The following is an 18,663-nucleotide window of genomic DNA, read 5'->3' as shown; positions in this document are numbered from 1 at the left end:
AGATCTGCTAATGTTCTATTGCCAGGGTGTGGTCTTGTGGGGTCTTGTGTTCTTTTTTGTTTCATGCGTCTCTCTCTCTCTCTCTCTCTCTCTCTCTCTCTCTCTCTCTCTCTCTCTCTCTCTCTCTCTCTCTCTCTCTCTCTCTGTTCGGGGTTGGGGTTGTGGAAGACAGTGAGTGGAGGGTGTGTCTCTTGTCCCTGTGAATTTGGAGACCTTAATTCCACAGAGAGGGGGTTAGATTTCCCACATTGTCCAAAATCCCACAAGCCATGACTTTCCTTAGTCACTCAACCCTTGTTGAAGGAAAGTATCTGGCCTTGCTTTGGCCCTGATTTTGTTCTTCTGTTTGTCGTCTCTTTCTCCCTCTCTTTCATTCACCCTCCCTTTTCTCTTTCTTTCATGCACATAGATCAAACAGTGACTGAACCATGCTCTAGTAGGAGAGACACGCAGTGTCAGTGCAAGACTGGCTTCTTCTGTGTGCCAGACCAAGCCTGTGAGGTGTGCAAAAAATGCACTAGGTGAGCTTTTCTATACCCTGTTTATCCTGTGTATGTAGAGTGTACATTTTAATGAAATTCTCTATCTCAAATGCATGACAATATGATTTTGCTATCTGGTCTGCTTTATTACTTCCAGGTCCAAATGTGAAGTTTTCCTGTAGTGTAGTGAATTTCCCAACGTGATTTGGTGACCATTGGACAATTAAAGGAATAGTTCGGTATTTTACACTTTAAAATGGGCTTAAAGTGTAAAATACCGACCTATTCCTTTAAATTTGATTTAAAGCAACACTAAAGAGTTTTGTACCTTAAATGTTTCCAAAATCATTTCAGTGGTAGTTAGCGAACAAGGAGTTTGTTCCAGAAGACTGCTCTGAGTCTGAACACTTACCAGACAGGTTTCTGGTTACGTCATGTGGGAGTAAGACGTGGTGAGCTACTGAATTCTTTGTAAATGATTTAAGCAAAACAAATAATACCCTATTAAATCAAGACACTATGTTGAAAATTATTGAATATGGTTCAAACTACCCTTCATACTAGTCGACGAGAAGATTATAGCTATGCCTTAAATCAAAAAGCTAGTTGAACAAACTCAGCCATCAAGTCCTAGTTCATCGGTTGATGCTGGTGACCACGAGGATGCTAATCAGCATGCTAGCAATGCTTTTCTGGCTGGAATAATGGCATTACAGATGGAGATTTGCGCATTCAAAGCTGATATCGGGGAAATGATTCGACCAGAGATTTGAACAGTTTTCAAGTTCCATAAGAAGTGAACTTCTCTAACGAATGACGCTAATAATGCCATTTTGGCCATGAAAGAAACAGCCAGTGAACAGGCCACTACTACTCTAGCCGAACTGGAACGTGGTGCCTCATAGTCCTCGGACAATTGGAACAAGAGGTGCAACGGCTAGTTAAATCAGTGACACAGCTCAACGGAAAACGTAAAATGTACAGACTTGGAAAGCCAAAGCAGGAGTCAGAATCTGTGGATCTTGAACATCAAAGAAGGGACTGGACAGAGGTTTAGGATTTTTTTTGCCAAACAGTTACAAAGCGTTCTGTTGCTAGATAATCTCCCAACCATTGACTGTGCTCACTGATCTACAGTAATGCTACCTAAAGAGGTGCACAGAACAACTCCCATTCACCGGAATTCATCATCAAACTACTGCACTACTTCCAGGAATGAGAGGTCATCATGCGTAAAGTCGCATTCACATACATCACTACTCACCCATCTCTGAGCGAGAACTGTCAATGGAATGTGAATGTGTTCTAGCGGAATGTGGCCAGGACAGGCGATGCGAGGACTAGCGATGCGATGTGGGCGGGTACGGAGATCAAATAATTTTAACTTTCAGCGATGCGAGTGAAGCGAGTACCAAATCAGAATGTAGAATAGAGATGATTGACAGTTAACGGACATGTTTGCAGCATAGACTGTACCGACGCCGGCAGCAGGTATTTTTTTCTGCCAGCGAGTAGAATTTTGGCGAGAAGTGAGGAGCGATGGGCGAGTAGCGACGTATGTGAATCCCCCTTAAGGCTGCACAGCTAAAGACCATCACCTACAACCAGTAGAAGGTTCTCACATTCCACCACGCCCGCTTTAACAGAGCCAAAGAACTCCTGCGAGAACATCAGGACATACGATACGGATTTCAATATCCAGCAATGCTGCAGATTACCTACAACAGCAATGAAACGCCGTTCACAGATCCGGAGAAAGCAGTTGCATATGTGGAATGAAACTGCGACAGTAGTTGTGTTTCCATCCAACTGTCTAATGCACATTTCAACTACTCAAATCTGAAAAGTAGGGAACGCGTGAAATGCGCATAGGTATTTGATTCGCTGGGGGGGGGGTGGATTGGTAACACTTTACATTACGGCTCGCTAATAAGGTGGTAATTGTATGGTAATTTCTATGTAATTTCATGGTAACAATCCCTTGTTACCACTTGTTCCCACTTATTACCAGTCATTTCTATGCAGTTTCTAGTGCAATTACTCTGCTGTTTCTAGGTAATAGCAATGCAAACAGCATTAATTAAGGTGGTAATTTCTATGGTATTTTGATATAATTTTATGAATAATCCCTTGTAGCCACTTATTACAAGATATTTCCATGCAGTTTCCAGTGCAATAACAATAACTTCCAGTGCAAACAGCTTTCATTTTAAGTATAATAAAATGGTAATTATTTGAAACTTTACTTATTGTTTTTGTTTAATTACCTGACAAACAAGGAGGTAATTTCCAGGAAAATACACAGCATCAGGGCCGTAAAATACATTATCACTTATTTCCACCCAATTACTTAGTTATTAGCCTACTAAGAAAGAGACAAACCAAGTCATTGTAGTAGTTTAGTAAGCTGGTAAAGAAGACATTATGTGCCTGTAACTAAACTGGAACAAGTGAAGTAATTTTATGGAAACTATATGGTATCAGAGCTGTAAAATGCACTATTGCCTCTTCCTATTTAATTACCTAGCTGTGTTGATAAACCCATCAATTATCCTTATGACATTTTTAGTGTTGTTTTTGTTTAATTACCTGAAAAACAAGGAGGTAATTTCCAGGAAAATACACAGCATCAGGGCCGTAAAATACATTATCACTTATTTCCACTCAATTACTTAGTTATTACTATCTCGGATCTGAAATAGGCAACACACAAACACATATTGAGTACGACCTTTATAACTTTGTTCTGCGAAAAAACATTGTTAACATTTAACATAAAACATTTAAAGTATAAGCCTGGCGAAATTTTAACCAAGCCATGGAAGAAGTATTTTTCGTTGATCACGCAGTAGCCAAGGGGGCAGGCATATTCCCGGAAGTAGAAACACGAAATGAGCTGGTGATCAACGCTCTGCTAACTCCCATGGACGGCCATAGATTGCAGATTTTTTTGCGATCCCATAACTTCATGTAACATGTGCCCTGTCTCGCCCTTATAGCTTCTGTGAATTCTATATAGGGTATCGAAGGCAAAACTAATTCACTTCTTCCTTGTATATAACGTTAGTTTCACGTAAAGAAGTATAGTTAGCATGTTGGTTGGAGGGAAGCTAATGTTCGAGGGGAGATTTCCCGTAATGTTTGGATAAGAAGCTGAGTGAGCCTGCACGAAAACCATGACAGAAAGTCATTCGCAAGATCAGTGAAAATGCGTGTAGCCTACGGTAGCCTACTGTTTGATTGGGTAAAGCATTACTTAGAGGCAAGTAAACATAATAATAATATTTAAAACGAACGTTAACAATTTCAGAGGTTTATCAGACGAGTTACAGCAATGTGCAGGATGGTTAAAGTCACGAAGTGAGTACGAGTCTGCGCATTACGACGGAAAATAAACGGAATTTTGAGAACAACGGAGTCTGTTTGTCCATTTATTTTAGGTCTATAGCAGTAGCCTACAGAGCTAGCACGGGCAAGAGCTAGCCTACAGCCCAAAATCGCTAACAGTGGCATAGGGCTTAGACTAGAGCCATAGGCTACGCTTTCAAAATCGCATTTTTAAACCACTAACATTGCTCAAAACAGCGCAGAACCTCGTAAGCAGCTAACTCGAGGTGTCTACACATAAAACAAAGCACCAGTCAGTCGGTAAACTTTGGAATAGTCTGTATACGTAGAATCCGTTCAAGACACAGTTCAAGACCGCAAACCTATCTGAAGCACAGAAATGTCACGCAAGATTTCACACGGAAGCACTAGAGCTATTGCCGGAAAAGACTACGGGTAGTGTTGGCTAAAATTACAGAGATACATGCAACAGACAGAAGAAAGAGGACAAGGAAGACAGAGTGGTTCGTGTCTGTTCCTTTCACGGCTGCGAAACAAAAATTAAAAGTTTACAATCCAGCAAGTTTTCATCAGCTGTCATTGCGATACGGTCGGTCTCCAGTGGCTTATTGTTTTGAATGTGGACATTGACACCTCAATCGAAACGCTAAAGTGATGGATTACCGTGTCTGCTGTCATAATTTTGAGAAGGACGACTTTGTTATTCCGAGAGGAGCTTCTGACCCAAAGAGGTCAACGAAATATTATAATATTTTCATCTGTAACAAACACGTCACCTCTGTACCTGTAGCCTATAAATGTTTTGGTAGGTTTAGGGTGCACTGCAAATAAAATATTTAGCCTACTGTTTCAGAATTTGATTATGTTGTTTTATTATCGCAGAACATGTTAAATGTGTGAAAACAATGTTTTTTTGCAGAACAAAAGGTTGTGCTTAACATGTGGTTGTGTGCTGAATGCGTTGTCACATAAGTGAGCGCAAAATGGCTCTAAACTAGCTTGTGCGGTGTGCTTTTGATTATGTAAAAATTCTGGGTGATAAAACACGCGTATTTAGGAAAAGTCGTGAACGTAGGGGTCCTTGAATTTAATCGAGTAAAAATATATATTTTGTTTTTTAATCACTGCGGTCAAAAGACCGCAGCCCGGCAGTTCTAGGTATATCTAGGTCAAACCTACACGGTGCTTCTAGTAATACGCGTCAGCGGTCAAATGACCGGCGCTTGGCGCTTCTAGTGTTAAGCAAAAACAACACTATAAATGTCATAAGGATAATTGATGGGTTTACCAACGCAGCTAGGTGATTAACTAGGAAGAGGCAATAGTGTATTTTACAGCTCATATAGTTTCCATGAAATTACTTCCCTTTTTCCAGTTTAGTTACAGGCACATTTGTCTTCTTTACCAGCTTACTACAATGACTTGGCTTGTGTCTTTCTTGGTAATAACTAAGTAATTGAGTGGAAATAAGTGAAGATGCATTTTGCGGCCCTGATGCTGTGTATTTTCCCAGAAATTACCTCCTTGTTTGTCAGGTAATTAAACAAAAGCAATAAGTAAATCCTGGACTATCATTTCAAGAACTAGATTCATTTGAAATCATTTCCATTTTATTACATTTAAAATGAAAGCTGTTTGCATCACTATTACTTAGAAACTGCAGAGTAATTGCACTGGAAATTGCATGGAAATGACTTGCAATAAAGGGCTACAAAAGATTATTACCATGAAATTACATAAAAATACCATAGACATTACCACCTTAATTAATGCTGTTTGCATTGCTATTACCTAGAAACTGCAGAGTAATTGCACTAGAAACTGCATGGAAATTACTTGTAATAAGTGGCAACAAGGGATTGTTACCATGAAATTACATAGAAATGACCATACAATTACCACCTTATTAGCGAGCCGTAATGTAAAGTGTTACCATAATTCTTACAGGGATGCAATCGGCGCGCCTTTTGGCGTGAGGTGGGGGGGGGGGTCTGATTTTAATCTCATCAAAGATAATTCTGTATAAGTAAATGTACGGTCTATGAGACAGTAGCCTGTAGTGTAGACAGTAGAGAAAGCTGCGCATGCAAAGCCAATGGAGCAGCGCACGTGCACCATAGCCTACTGCTTACTGCATTGCATTTGCACTGAAAGGGATATTTTACACATATTTTCATTGTAGTTATTAGCAATGTGGCTAATCGCAATTAGCATAATTTTGGTTTAGCCTTTATACTTTTTTGTATTTGGATTACCAACCAACTACATCCTATTTTTTATTGGCCTTCTATGTTTGGATTAGATGTAGCTTGTAGTGCAGCAACTTGCCTTGACAAAAAACTTGTAGGAATCTATTAGGCAATGGTACTTGCAAAAAGTGCTACAGTAGGTCTACATGTAGCCCAGTAACTTAGAATATAGGTCTACACAAATAATGTGTTGACATGAGCTGTCGTCTTATTTAAGTTTTTTTTTACCTTTATTTTACCAGGTGAGTCCCATTGAGACCTTTAGTCTCTTTTGCAAGGGAACCATGACATACAGACAGATAAAACAGGATACACAAATATGACAAACATACAGAGCACAGGAAGACTGGTCCAACAGAAGATAAAACACAGACATACAGAAACGTACAGAAAACCATACAGACAACACTGACACTGAAATAAAAAAAATATTTTGGACAAAGAGAGGGTTACACTGGGTGTACTTTCAAGACATTTCAAGATGCAGTAAGAACATCAATGCAGTGGCTATGGCATACAGTGTATGCTCAAGGTTAGATAGTTTACCAAGATGACGGTTGTGCAGCAACTTTGAAACAGGATAAAGGTACTGTATAACATGACTCCCTACATTGACCGTAGTGACCATATTAGGCCTATTCCTCCAAAAGAGGTTAGACACTGATAAGCCCATAATACACCTCCCCCTGAATATGAAGCTCTGAGATGGGAGAAATAAGGATTTCAATGCCATGAATAGGACTTCCTGCTTTCAATGATGTAAAATTATGATTTTTACATCATTGAAAGCAGGAAGTTCAACATTGAAATCCGTATTTCTCCCATCTCAAGGCAAACTGAGGGAATGATGCACGACCATTCAAAAACATGACTGGTTTTCTAAAGATACAAAGCTTAAAGGGATATTCTGCCATTTTTGGAAATAAGCTCATTTTCCACCTCCCCTTGAGCAAAACAATTGATATTACCTTTTTCCTGTTCATCCAGCCATTCTGTGAGTCTGGCGGTACAACTTTTAACTTCAGCCTAGCATAGATCATTGAAACGGATTAGACCAGTAGCATCTTGCCTGCTAGCATCATGTTTAAAAATGACTAAGATTTCCGGTAATTTTCCCATTTAAAACGTAATAATCAAGGCAACTTGCAAACATACAAGACCGTTTAGAACGTGTCTCTTCTCAAGTTAAAAAGTGCAATAAGACCAACTGAAAATGAAACCTGCCGTTTTTCTAGGCTGATTTGACATGAACTACACTCTCATCTGGCATAATAATCAAGGCAACTTGCACACTACTGGCACTACTACTGCTTGTTGTCTATGGGGACTATTTTCAGATGCTGCGTGATATCACTGCGCCCATTGTATGTTTGCAAGTTGCCTTGATTATTACGTTTTAAATGGGAAAATTACCGTAAATCTTAGTCACTTTTAAACATGATGTTAGCAGGCGAGATGCTACTGGTCTAATCCATTTCAATGATCTATGCTAGGCTGAAGCTAAAAGTTGTACCGCCAGACTCACAGAATGGCTGGATGAACGGGAAAAAGGTAAATATCAATTGTTTTGCTCGAGGGGAGGTGGAAAATGAGGTTATTTCCAAAAATGGCGGAATATCCCTTTAATGCTAATCGGTGAAGTGTCCCTTTAATGATATTTGAGAGCTCATCTAAAGTGAGGACTGTATACCTTGCTACACATTTACAGGTTACATTTACATTTATTCATTTAGCAGACACTTTCATCCAAAGAGAGTTACACTATCAATGAAATTAAAGAGCAAGGCCACACTGGTGGAACCCAGGGATTTAACCCCAAACTCTTTGGCTTACTGTATGCTAGCCCTGCGCCTTATCCACTACACTACCTCTGCCCAATGCTATTGTCATCATAAATTCAGAAATATAAAATAGATACGCGTGTTTACCATGAACAAACATTTATAATTGTGTGTACGGATGAATTACAGATGAGAGTTAATGCAGGATTTATGCTTTAAAATGAAGAACACAGCATTTAACTAGAAAAGCACTCCGAGAGCGCAGACCTCCGCCTGTATTGTTCTTCCTAGGTTGTCATACATTTGAACCTAAACTATTCAGATCGTCATCACGTAGCGATTACATGCCATGACACCATAAACGTAAACGTCTCCGGAATCCCAACAAATCGCTCCCAAAATGTAATTGTTTCTTCCTTGGGTCATGACTCATGTCCGACCTTCCCTGAAAATCTCATAAAAAATCATCCATTACTTTTTGAGTTATCTTGCTGACAAACGCCGGTCCCCGATGAAAACATTTACAGTGCCTATAGAAAGTTATCATACCCTTTTGAAATAGTTACTTTTTTTGTCTTACAGCCTGAAATCAAAACCCATTTAAAAAAAAATCTTTTCCAGTTTTATTTACAAATGTAGCTGTACAACATCAAAATAATAAAAAAAAAAGTAAACAGTTCTGAAAATTAATAAAAAATTAAAAACTAGAATAACAGGGTTGGAAAAGTCATCATACCCCTGACTTAATACTTTGTCAAGCTTCCTTTTGCTTTCATTACAGCCATCAATCTGTTTGGATTTGTCTCTATTATAGCTTTGCACACCTAGACAGGGGAATATTTGCCCAATTTTCCGTGCAGAATTGTTAAAATTTTGTCAAATTCTGTAGGGAATGGCGATGGACTGCTCTCTTCAAGTCAATCCACATATTTTCAATAGGATTTAAGTCAGGGCTCTGACTTTGCCACTCAAGGATATTCACCATCCTATCCTTAAGCCACTGCTTTGTTCTTTTGGCAGTATGTTTAGGATTTTTGTCGTGTTGGAAGGCGAATGACCTCCCCATCCTCAGCTGTTTAGGAGAGGGACGCAGGTTTTCCTCAAGAATTTTGGTGTACTTGGCAGCATCCGTTTTCCCTTCTATCCTGACCAATTGCCCAGTCCCCGCTGAAGAGAAACATCCCCAAAACATAATGTTGCCCCCACCATGCTTCAAAGTAGGTATGGTGTGTTTTGGGTGTGTTTGGGTGTGTATACTGTGTTTGGTTAGCGCCTGGAGCTCAGTCCAAAAACTTCAATCTTAGTCTCCAAAAAGTTCGATCTTAGTCTCATCTGACCATATAAGCTTTTTCCACATGGTAGCAGAATATTCCAGATGTGTTTTTGCACTGAACTCCAAGCGCAATGTTTGGCGAAAACCAACACAGTACACCACCCAAAACACACCATACCTAGTGTGAAGCATGGTGGGGGCAACATTATGTTGTGGGGATGTTTCTTTTCAGCGGGAACTGGGCAATTGGTCAGGATAGAAGGGAAAATGGATGCTGCCAAGTACACCCACATTCTTAAGGAAAACCTGCGTCCCTCTCCTAGACAGCTGAGGATGGGGAGGTCATTCGCCTTCCAACACGACAATAATCCTAAACATACTGCCAAAAGAACAAAGCAGTGGCTTAAGGATAGGATGGTGAATATCCTTGAGTGGCAAAGTCAGAGCCCTGACTTCAATCCTATAGAAAATATGTGGATTGACTTGAAGAGAGCAGTCCATCGCCATTCCCTATAGAATTTGACTAAATGTTAACATTTCTGTACGGAAAATTGGGCAAATATTCCCCTATCTAGGTGTGCAAAGCTATAATAGAGACATATCCAAACAGATTGATGGCTGTAATGAGGGCAAAAGGAAGCTTTACAAAGTATTAAGTCAGGGGTATGATGACTTTTCCAACCCTGTTATTCTAGTTTTTCATTTTTTATTAATTTTCAGAACTGTTTACTTTTTTTTTCATTATTTTGATGTTGTACAGCTACATTTGTTAATAAAACTGGAAAAGATTTTTTTTAAAATGGGTTTTGATTTCAGGCTGTAAGACAAAAAAAGTAACTATTTCAAAAGGGTATGATGACTTTCTATAGGCACTGTACCTCCTTAGCAGAGGTAAATAACAGTGTACAATGTTTAACAAATGCTTAACAGTGTATCGTATCGACACTCTTGCATAGTTGTGTGTTTTAACTGAGTGGATGTTGTGTTCTTCACTTCACAACAAGCAATCAATAAACACCAGAGTAAAGTGACAATGTCTTTACTAGGTTAACTTTACTTCAGCATACATCAGTCAATTATTAGTGGGCTTGCTGCAAAGCAAGGCCCACTATTGTTCTTCTTAAGTTTACTTCTTCTTTATTATTTATTATTCCGTTCACCCACTTTTTGAGAACGTCTCTTCTCCTAGAGCATTTGAGCTATCGACGCGGTTCCAACACTTAAAAATCAGGCCCCATCCGGTGTATCCTGCCAGTTATTTTCGGGTGGCTGCCAGTTGCTGTTTTTCCGGTATTCCCGTTTTTCTCCGGTTTTCGGTCCCATTAAAATGAATGGGGGACTACTCAGGCGTTGACAACACTGCCCCCTGGTGAGCAAGCCCACTCTTGCAGCTCCTCCGCGGAGATGCACATTTCTAGTTATATATTACTACTCTATAACTATTGTATCAATGCGCTGCTTAGTGCTACAGCAAATGTAGTTATATGCATAACAGGAAAGTAGTTCTCTTAAAATAAGCAAAAGTAGGTCCCATCTATTTCAGAATAATAGCAGAGGTAGTGTAGTGGTTAAGGAGCAGGGCTATCATTCTGTAGCCTGATAAGTTGGGGGTTCGATTTCCAGCTTCTGCGGTTGTGTTAATTGACATGTGTACATCGCTCTGGATAAAATTGTCAGCTTAATGAATAAATGTGAATGTAGTCTTTACAACTCAGTTGCAATTGTGTAGCAAGGCATAAAAAGTCCTCACTTTAGATGAGGTTACAAAGTATCATTAGTTAACCATTTGTAACTCCTGAGTTGATCATGAATTATAGTATTAGGAAGTGGTTTATAAAACATGTATTCACATCCTTACTAATCATTAGTACATAATGTATCTAACAACTGTTAAATAATGATAATAGTACTTCATTAACAAAATGTTATCGCATGATATATAAAGTATTATTACACGGCTCTTCAGAGTGCTGCAGAAAAGTTCCATTCCATTCCCAACGTTCGCAGGTCTGTTAAATCTATATAATGACCGCTGAAAGTATATAATGACCGCTGTCAATGGCAACGGGTTTTGTGCTTTTAATTCACGTCTTTAATATCAATCCGCAACAAAGCCGTTCGCTGGTTGCAATAGAATTTCATTGAAAGTTACCAAGTATGTTGCCAGGCAACACCTAACAACTGTCAACTGTGGCGAACTATTTATTTTGCTAGTTCTAGCGGAAGCCACCAAACGGTAGCCAAGTTATTGCTAAAGACACATTGAGTTAAGTTTCATTTCTCGTTTTGCCAAGTAGCCGTATAATAAGCGGGATAATGTATAGAACGCCGGTCATTATCAGAAAATAATTCCCTTCAGGACGAAGCAATACCCCTCCGCTGCGCGTCAGGGTTCTGTTCATCCTGTCGGGAATTATTTTCCGATAATGACCGGCGTTCTATACATTATCCCTTACTTAGCAACAATTTATACATATTTTAGTAATATGCTTATTCACTATGAACAAACCAATCATAACTTTATGAACAAATGCTTAACTGATGATAAATTATGCATGAACAATGAATTACTAATGATGAACAAACCATTAACTTATAGTTAACAAATGCCCAATAGATGAGGAATTGTGTGTAGTTATTATAAAGTGTTACCAGAAAGGGTTTTCTCTGATTTCAGAGTTCTCACTCACTAACTTTGTGTTGTGGTCTGTGCACCGCCATCCAAGATCAGGGTTTTTTTAGAAGCATATATTAGTAACACAAATGTATGTGATGTGTGGAGCGCTTTCAACCCCTCATGCAAAGACTACTCTTTTCACTCTTTAGTCCATAATGTTTATACACAAAGAACACTTACTAACTGTCCCCCTACCAGCTCCTCCAACCCCAGCACAAATAGTAGATTAACCAAACGTGAGAGTACATCGAATTGCGAAGGAATTGGATACTCCGGGTTTGCTAACTACTTTCTTTTATGTGAAGGGACCCTGAGCAAGCTACTGACGAGGTTTGGTGCTGTTTTGAACAATATTACTGGTTACTGGTGACTGGTTAATGCTATTTGGGGAGCGTTTAGCACACTGTTTGTGATTTGGAGCTAGCTCTGTAGTGGCTGATCAATGAACCATACTGTCTCCATGCATGGCTTATTTGATATGCTTTAATGCAGAAAAAGACCCTGAGGTCAAGTTTAAGGGGGGAATTCTCCCATTCACGCTTAAACTTAAACTAAACAGTGCATGGTGAATGTTGTTCATTGATTATGGTTCAGCATTTAACACCATAGTCCCCCTCACTCTGGTTTCAAAGATGAGGACCCGGATTGAACACCTCACTGTGCAAATGGATATTTAGTTTTCTCATCAACTGATCACAGGTGGTCAGAGTGGGTGGTCTGACATCTGGTACATTAACAATCAGCACAAGTGACCCCCAAGGCTGTGTTTTGAGCCCCCTGCTGTACAACATCTATACACATGACTGCAGAGCAGCAGCAGTCACACCTCCATCAGATGTGCAGATGGAACAGTGGTGGAAGGCCTGATCAACAATGGACAGACCTACCGGAATCAGGCAAAGGATAAAGCACAGTGGTGCCAGTTCAACAACTTGACCCTGAGTATTAGCAAAACAGACAATGATGGTGGACTATGGACCGCAGAGCAACTACACTCCATTGAAGATCAGTGGGCAGCCTATGGAGAGTGTTGAAAGTTTGAAATACTTTGGTGTGCACAAAAAATCAAGAAACAAGCAAATTTCCTACATCAGCTGCAGAAATTCCAAATATCAGCATCCATCTTGAAGGCCTTCTACTCTTCTGCAGTGGAGAGGGTTATAACAAGTGGCATTTTCACCTGGTATGGGAACTGTACAGCCCTATCACATGACATGCCGTTCATTTCGTTAAAAGCATTTGTAATGATATTGATGAAGGGGTGTACATGGCGGAGACATAAAAGCATTCATCTGTGCACAATTTCAACATCATTATGGCACATCTGAAAGAGTGGCATAACATTTGGTTTGGATGGTTTCTATACAACATTTTTATGAATGAGGCCGCAGATGGATAGACTTTAATCTCACAATTGTAATAATGTTTCTATCTTATGCACTTTTAATCTTTTTCTGTGCTTTGAATTACCATATCTATGGGTTGTGATATAGAAAGCTTACTTTGCCTTATGTAAATTTCAGCTACCAGCTACTCTCTCTCTCTTTCTCTCTCTCTATGAGTAGGTGCAAGGTAGAGGAGGAAGAGGTGAAGAAATGCACGCCAATCTCCAACACCATTTGTGAGAAGCTCAGCCCTCCTGTAGACCCAGCAACTGACTCTCCCTCAACCACTCGTTTTTCCAGCCATATTGCCATGATTGCAGGTAAGATTTAACCCTATGAGCCCTAAGCTGTTTTAAGGGCATTTTCACTACCTCTAGTTAGAAGCATTTATCCTGGTCATTGTAAGTGCCATTCATACATGCTACATATTGTTTTTTTCAGCACAGTCTAGGCTATCCAGATCTGCCACAATATCATGTATAAATACTTGCATTGATTTGATTTAGATTTTTAAATAATGAAAATTTGAAAAGCGTACTATACAAATTCTTACATTTTGACGTGTATCTCACCACAGCAAGCTCACATCTCGGCGAAACTTACATGGTTGTGTAGGTCTGACTGTCCTGAAAATGGCAATATAAGAACCATGGTGGAGGTATACTTTGGGGCTGAGCAATTTACAGAAATATGTGGTGTGTGCCTTCCAGAAATAAATGGCAATTTTTATTTAGTGATGAAAAAATGACTTTTTGGCACTTTTTGCACTCCATATTTGTGACATTAGCTGATCTGACATGACTTGTTTGCGGTAGCACACATGACGTGCACAGATGATGATTCTCTATAATATTTGTTTTACTGCATTGCAATGAACAAAGTAAAGGCAAAAAGTGTTTATTTGTCAAACAAATTTGGATGCAATATGAGTCTTGAATTGGATACCATACAGGAGTTTGCTAGGATCTCAAAACCGTGTTATGAACGTGACTTGTCATAGAGAAACACATGATAACATTGGATTATGAACATAGGCTATTATGCCACACAAAAACACGAGGTAAGTGGAGCTAAATGAAGTTATTATTTTGCTGTCACTTCGTCTGTTTTATGGCCTAGAAGGTTGTATTTGGTATCTGTGGATAGCTCTAGCTCTCCTCTTTCATCTGACATGCGTGCCATATCTTTTTGATAGCGGTTTCACGAGGAAATCAAACGAGAGTAAAGGTAGCCAAAGCTATATGACATTATTATTTGTTTGTAACTTCGTCTGATTTTATCATACGAAATGAGCGATGTATTTGGTATCAATGCAAAGCTCTGCTTCTCCTCTTTCATTTGATATGCGTGTCATGTCTGTGCGATGCGTGGTCCGCGAGTAATTCAAGCGAGAGTTCTGGATGCGCCGGTGAACGCAGAGCAATTATAGACTGTAAATATGATATACTTTGATTTAACTTCATCATTTTATTTTAAGTGTCTAGTATCGTTGGAAAGCCCCGGTTCTGCTCTTTCCTGCAATATAAGTTTCATCTCGCTGTGACTAATAATAGCGGAGCAATGTAACAAAGAAAATGTGTGCGTTTTTTGACGCACTTTGCGTCCGTCGGGCTCATAGGGTTAAATAATGTCTCATGTTCCCAAAATGGCACTACCATCCTCAGATGTAGCCTACACACACACACACACACACACACACACACACACACAGAGAGACAGACAGACAGACAGACAGACAGACACACACACACACACACACACACACACACACACACACACACACACACACACATATCTACACAGACAGACAGACAGACAGACTTAAAATACAATTTATGTATCTATACATCTTTGTGCAAATGTGAAATTAAGTCACATTTAAAGAGAAACTATGCAGGATTGACGATTTCATCGCCGGTTTCGTTTTCGCTCGTTTTATGCTTGCATATTTCTGCAGAGCTTCCCCTACAGCTTTAGCGTGTATATTTATATATATATATATATATAGGCTATATATATTTATAAATTGGAAGCGTGGTTCTTCTCGTTTCTTACGCGTATCAGACTTCCAGATGTAAACAATGAGCGATCGCTTCATAGACAAACTGCAAGGATGCAATAGCGGATAGGGACACTGGGGGCGGGAGGAAATATTACTGTTTTCGATAAAACTGGTCAGTCAAGCAAAATAACGATTTCTAAGCGATTTTATGACTATGAAAATGTTGCATAGGTCATTTATACATACAGTTAAAGAAGGGAAAATCCTGCCCTCATGGAGGGGGGCCATCATCACAACCATACCCAAGGAGGGCAAGGATAAAGAGCACTGTAGCAGTTATAGACCAATATCAGTACTAAATGTGGACTATAAAATGTACACCTCAATAATCTCCAAAAGATTTGAGACATTCATGACATTATAGACGAAGACCAGACTGGCTTTATTAAAGGTAGACAGACAGGACAATATTGGGAGGATGATACATTGTAGAAGAGACTCAACAAACAAACAAAAGTGCAATTTTAGTTAGTGTAGACGCAGAGAAAGCTTTTGACAGTGTCAATTGGACTTATTTATATCAGGTGTTAGAAAGATTTGGTTTCAATGAGAAGTCTGTTCAGTGTATTAAGGCGCTATATCAAGAGCCTACTGCTAGGATCAAGGTGAATGGTAGTCTCACAGACCCCTTTTGTTTGGGGAGGTCTACTAGTCTACATCATCTGCAAACATAAGATAGGACTGTTTGCAGATGATGTGGTAGCCTACTTGGAGCGACCCAGTGAGTCCTTTCATGCGTTGATGAACCTACTGGAGGAGTATGGATATTACTCAGGATACAAACTTAATGTTGCCAAAACTCAAATCTTAGCCATAAACTATGCCCCTACACCGGAATTAGAGGAGAAATACAAAATTAAGTGGAACTCAGAAATAATTAGATATTTGGGAGTGAACATCACACGGGGAATGGGGAAGTTATATAATGCAAATTACATTCAGATAAATCAGGAACTCAGAAGGGATATAGGAAGATGGTCAATACTACAATTAGATCTTAGTTCAAGGATAGAAATAATTAAGATGAATGTACTACCGAGACTACTGTACCTGTTCCAAACCCTGCCAGTAATGATGCCACAGAAACAGTTTATGGAGTGGGATAGATGGATATCCAGGTTCATTTGGGGCGGTAGGAGGCAAAGGATTCGATTTAGCACCATGCAGCTCCCCAAAGACAAAGGGGGCATGGCAGTGCCAAAACTACAAGACTACTTCTATGCTGCACAGCTCAGGGCTGTCACTTGCTGGTGTAATAGAGAATATATAGCTAGATGGAAGGATATAGAAATGAAGATAGGGGCTAGCCCAGTACAAATATTAATAACAGATAGGGAACTGTTTAAGAGGGAAGAGGGATTGTTGGACCCAGTAGTTAAATTCACATTGGGGATTTGGTACATAGTAGTGAGAAAGTATGGGCTACAGACAGAAGTAAAGATTCTGAGGTGGTTAACCCATGACACAAGATTCAAACCAGGAATTAGAAACTGGGGCTTTGAGAGATGGGCACCCAGGGGTATTACAGCAATATGTACACTAGTTGAGAAAGGGGATATGCAGAGCTTTCAGGCATTAAGGGAGAAATTTGATCTGGAGGCAAATTAACTTTTTAGATATTTTCAGGTGAGGGATTATTATTTGAAAGTAATAATAAAGTTAGAAGAACCCCAAAAACAGAATATGATTATTAAAATGATGGTAAATGCATATGAAGGAAGACAATGTAGAGTAATTTCAGCCCTATACCAGGCTCTTGGTGCCAGTGAGAGTAATTCAACTGCCTATATTAAAGAAAAATGGGGAAAAAGAGCTTAGTGTAGAAATAACTGAAGATGATTGGTATAATGTGTGCAGGGTTCAACACTCAGCCACTGGTTCAAGGGTATGGCGAGAATTTGGGTGGAGGAACATTATAAGGTTTTTTATAACACCAAAGACTAAGGGGAGATGTGCACCAGATCAGAAATCATGTTGGAGGATGTGTGGTCAAGCGGAGGCAGACCATACTCATGTGTTTTGGAAATGTCAAAATATGGAAGGATATTGGGAGGGAGTGTGGAGAGTGCTGAGGGAGATACTGGGATATGAGATAACAAAGACTTGTTTGGTATTGTATCTAGGGAACATTCCACAAGAAGAGGTACAAGGGAGAGATGAATATCTGGTGAAAGTATTATTGGTGGCTAGTAGGAAGGCAATTACAGGGGCCTGGTATAAGATAGACCCCTCAACTAGAGAACAGTGGCTGAGCATAGTAGAAGAGATTTATGATATTGAGAGGTTCACACATACTTTGAGAATGAGGGAGGAACAGTTTCAAGGGAAATGGGAGAAGTGGCATTACTACAGATTGCTGGGGGGTGAGGATGATACCACAACTAATGACAACTAAACAGGGGGGGAAAAACTGCTGCATTGTGACTCAATGGAAGGACCTATAAGCTGTTAGTGGAAGTGTTGTTGTGTTTTGTGTTGTTGTTTTTTGTTTGTTTGTTTGTCTGTTTTTTTTCTCTCTTAAAAAACTATGTATTGCTGCATTGAAATGAAACAAAACCAAATAAAAATTAAAGTTTAAAAATGTTGCATAGGGTCTCTTTAAATGGAAGAATTTAATTTCTACAGAATTCTAGACCACTTTGTGAAAAATGTGACCTCAATATTCTGAGATTCTTGAATTGTGGATATTTTGTTGTTTGATGCTTGGATGTAACATGACAGTTCATTTGAACTTCACAACGAGTTTGGCAAATTAATATTCAAGTGTAATACGGCCAGCAAATTGGAACTACTTCATAGGTGTGCAAATAACATAATTATGGTTAATGCACCCCCTTACAGAACGCAAGACAATGGGGAATTCAACCAAGCAGTGGAATGATATGCAAATTAGATGAGTAAACTGACCCCCTTCATAAACTTTTGTTCATACTCAATGATTTTCGCATTTACAGTAGGACCTTCTTGGACCACTTTCAAACCATGGCCTTTTGACATTTTTATGTAAAAATCCAATGTTGTTTTTTTAAAATGTGGACCGTGGTGGTTTTTTAAAATGTGGTGTTTTTTTTAAAACGCGCCTAAAGTGTTAATTCAGTGCAATTAATAAAGGCCAGGAGACACCAAGCCGACAGCCGATCTTCGGCAGAAAAGCAGTCGGATTGATCAGTCGGTTACCAGTGCAGTGCCTGTTCAGACATGCTATTCCATCAGAAATCCCGTTCTACAGTCTATGGTTTTGGACCAATCAAATTGTCCGATGATGGACAGATGAGCAACTGTGACTCATCCATCACGTCATCTGGTTTACACAAAACAGAGGTTTTTATCACTGAAAACAATTATTTCTGAAAAGTCAGACCAAAGTGGAGATGTGGGAAAACTCTGGTTTCACTTTTGCAAACAT

General features: G+C 39.4%; 1 protein-coding gene across 5 annotated transcripts in view; it reads left to right on the top strand.

The window, feature by feature from the left end:
* tnfrsfa (tumor necrosis factor receptor superfamily, member a) overlaps positions 1-18,663 on the top strand; it is an 81,747-nt gene that overhangs the window by 47,821 nt on the left and 15,263 nt on the right. For all 5 annotated transcript variants that reach the window (XR_009938814.1, XM_062533683.1, XM_062533682.1 and 2 more), the window contains exons 4-5: positions 410-521; positions 13,376-13,515. Coding sequence is in view for 4 of the 5 variants with exons in the window: in XM_062533683.1 (XP_062389667.1) it covers positions 410-521; positions 13,376-13,515 (252 nt within the window). In the remaining variant the exon portion in view is untranslated. The remainder of the gene's footprint in view (positions 1-409; positions 522-13,375; positions 13,516-18,663) is intronic.

Source organism: Sardina pilchardus, chromosome 4 (assembly GCF_963854185.1).
Source record: "Sardina pilchardus chromosome 4, fSarPil1.1, whole genome shotgun sequence".
Lineage (NCBI taxonomy): Eukaryota > Metazoa > Chordata > Actinopteri > Clupeiformes > Clupeidae > Sardina > Sardina pilchardus.
This window is presented reverse-complemented; position numbering and strand designations above follow the sequence as displayed.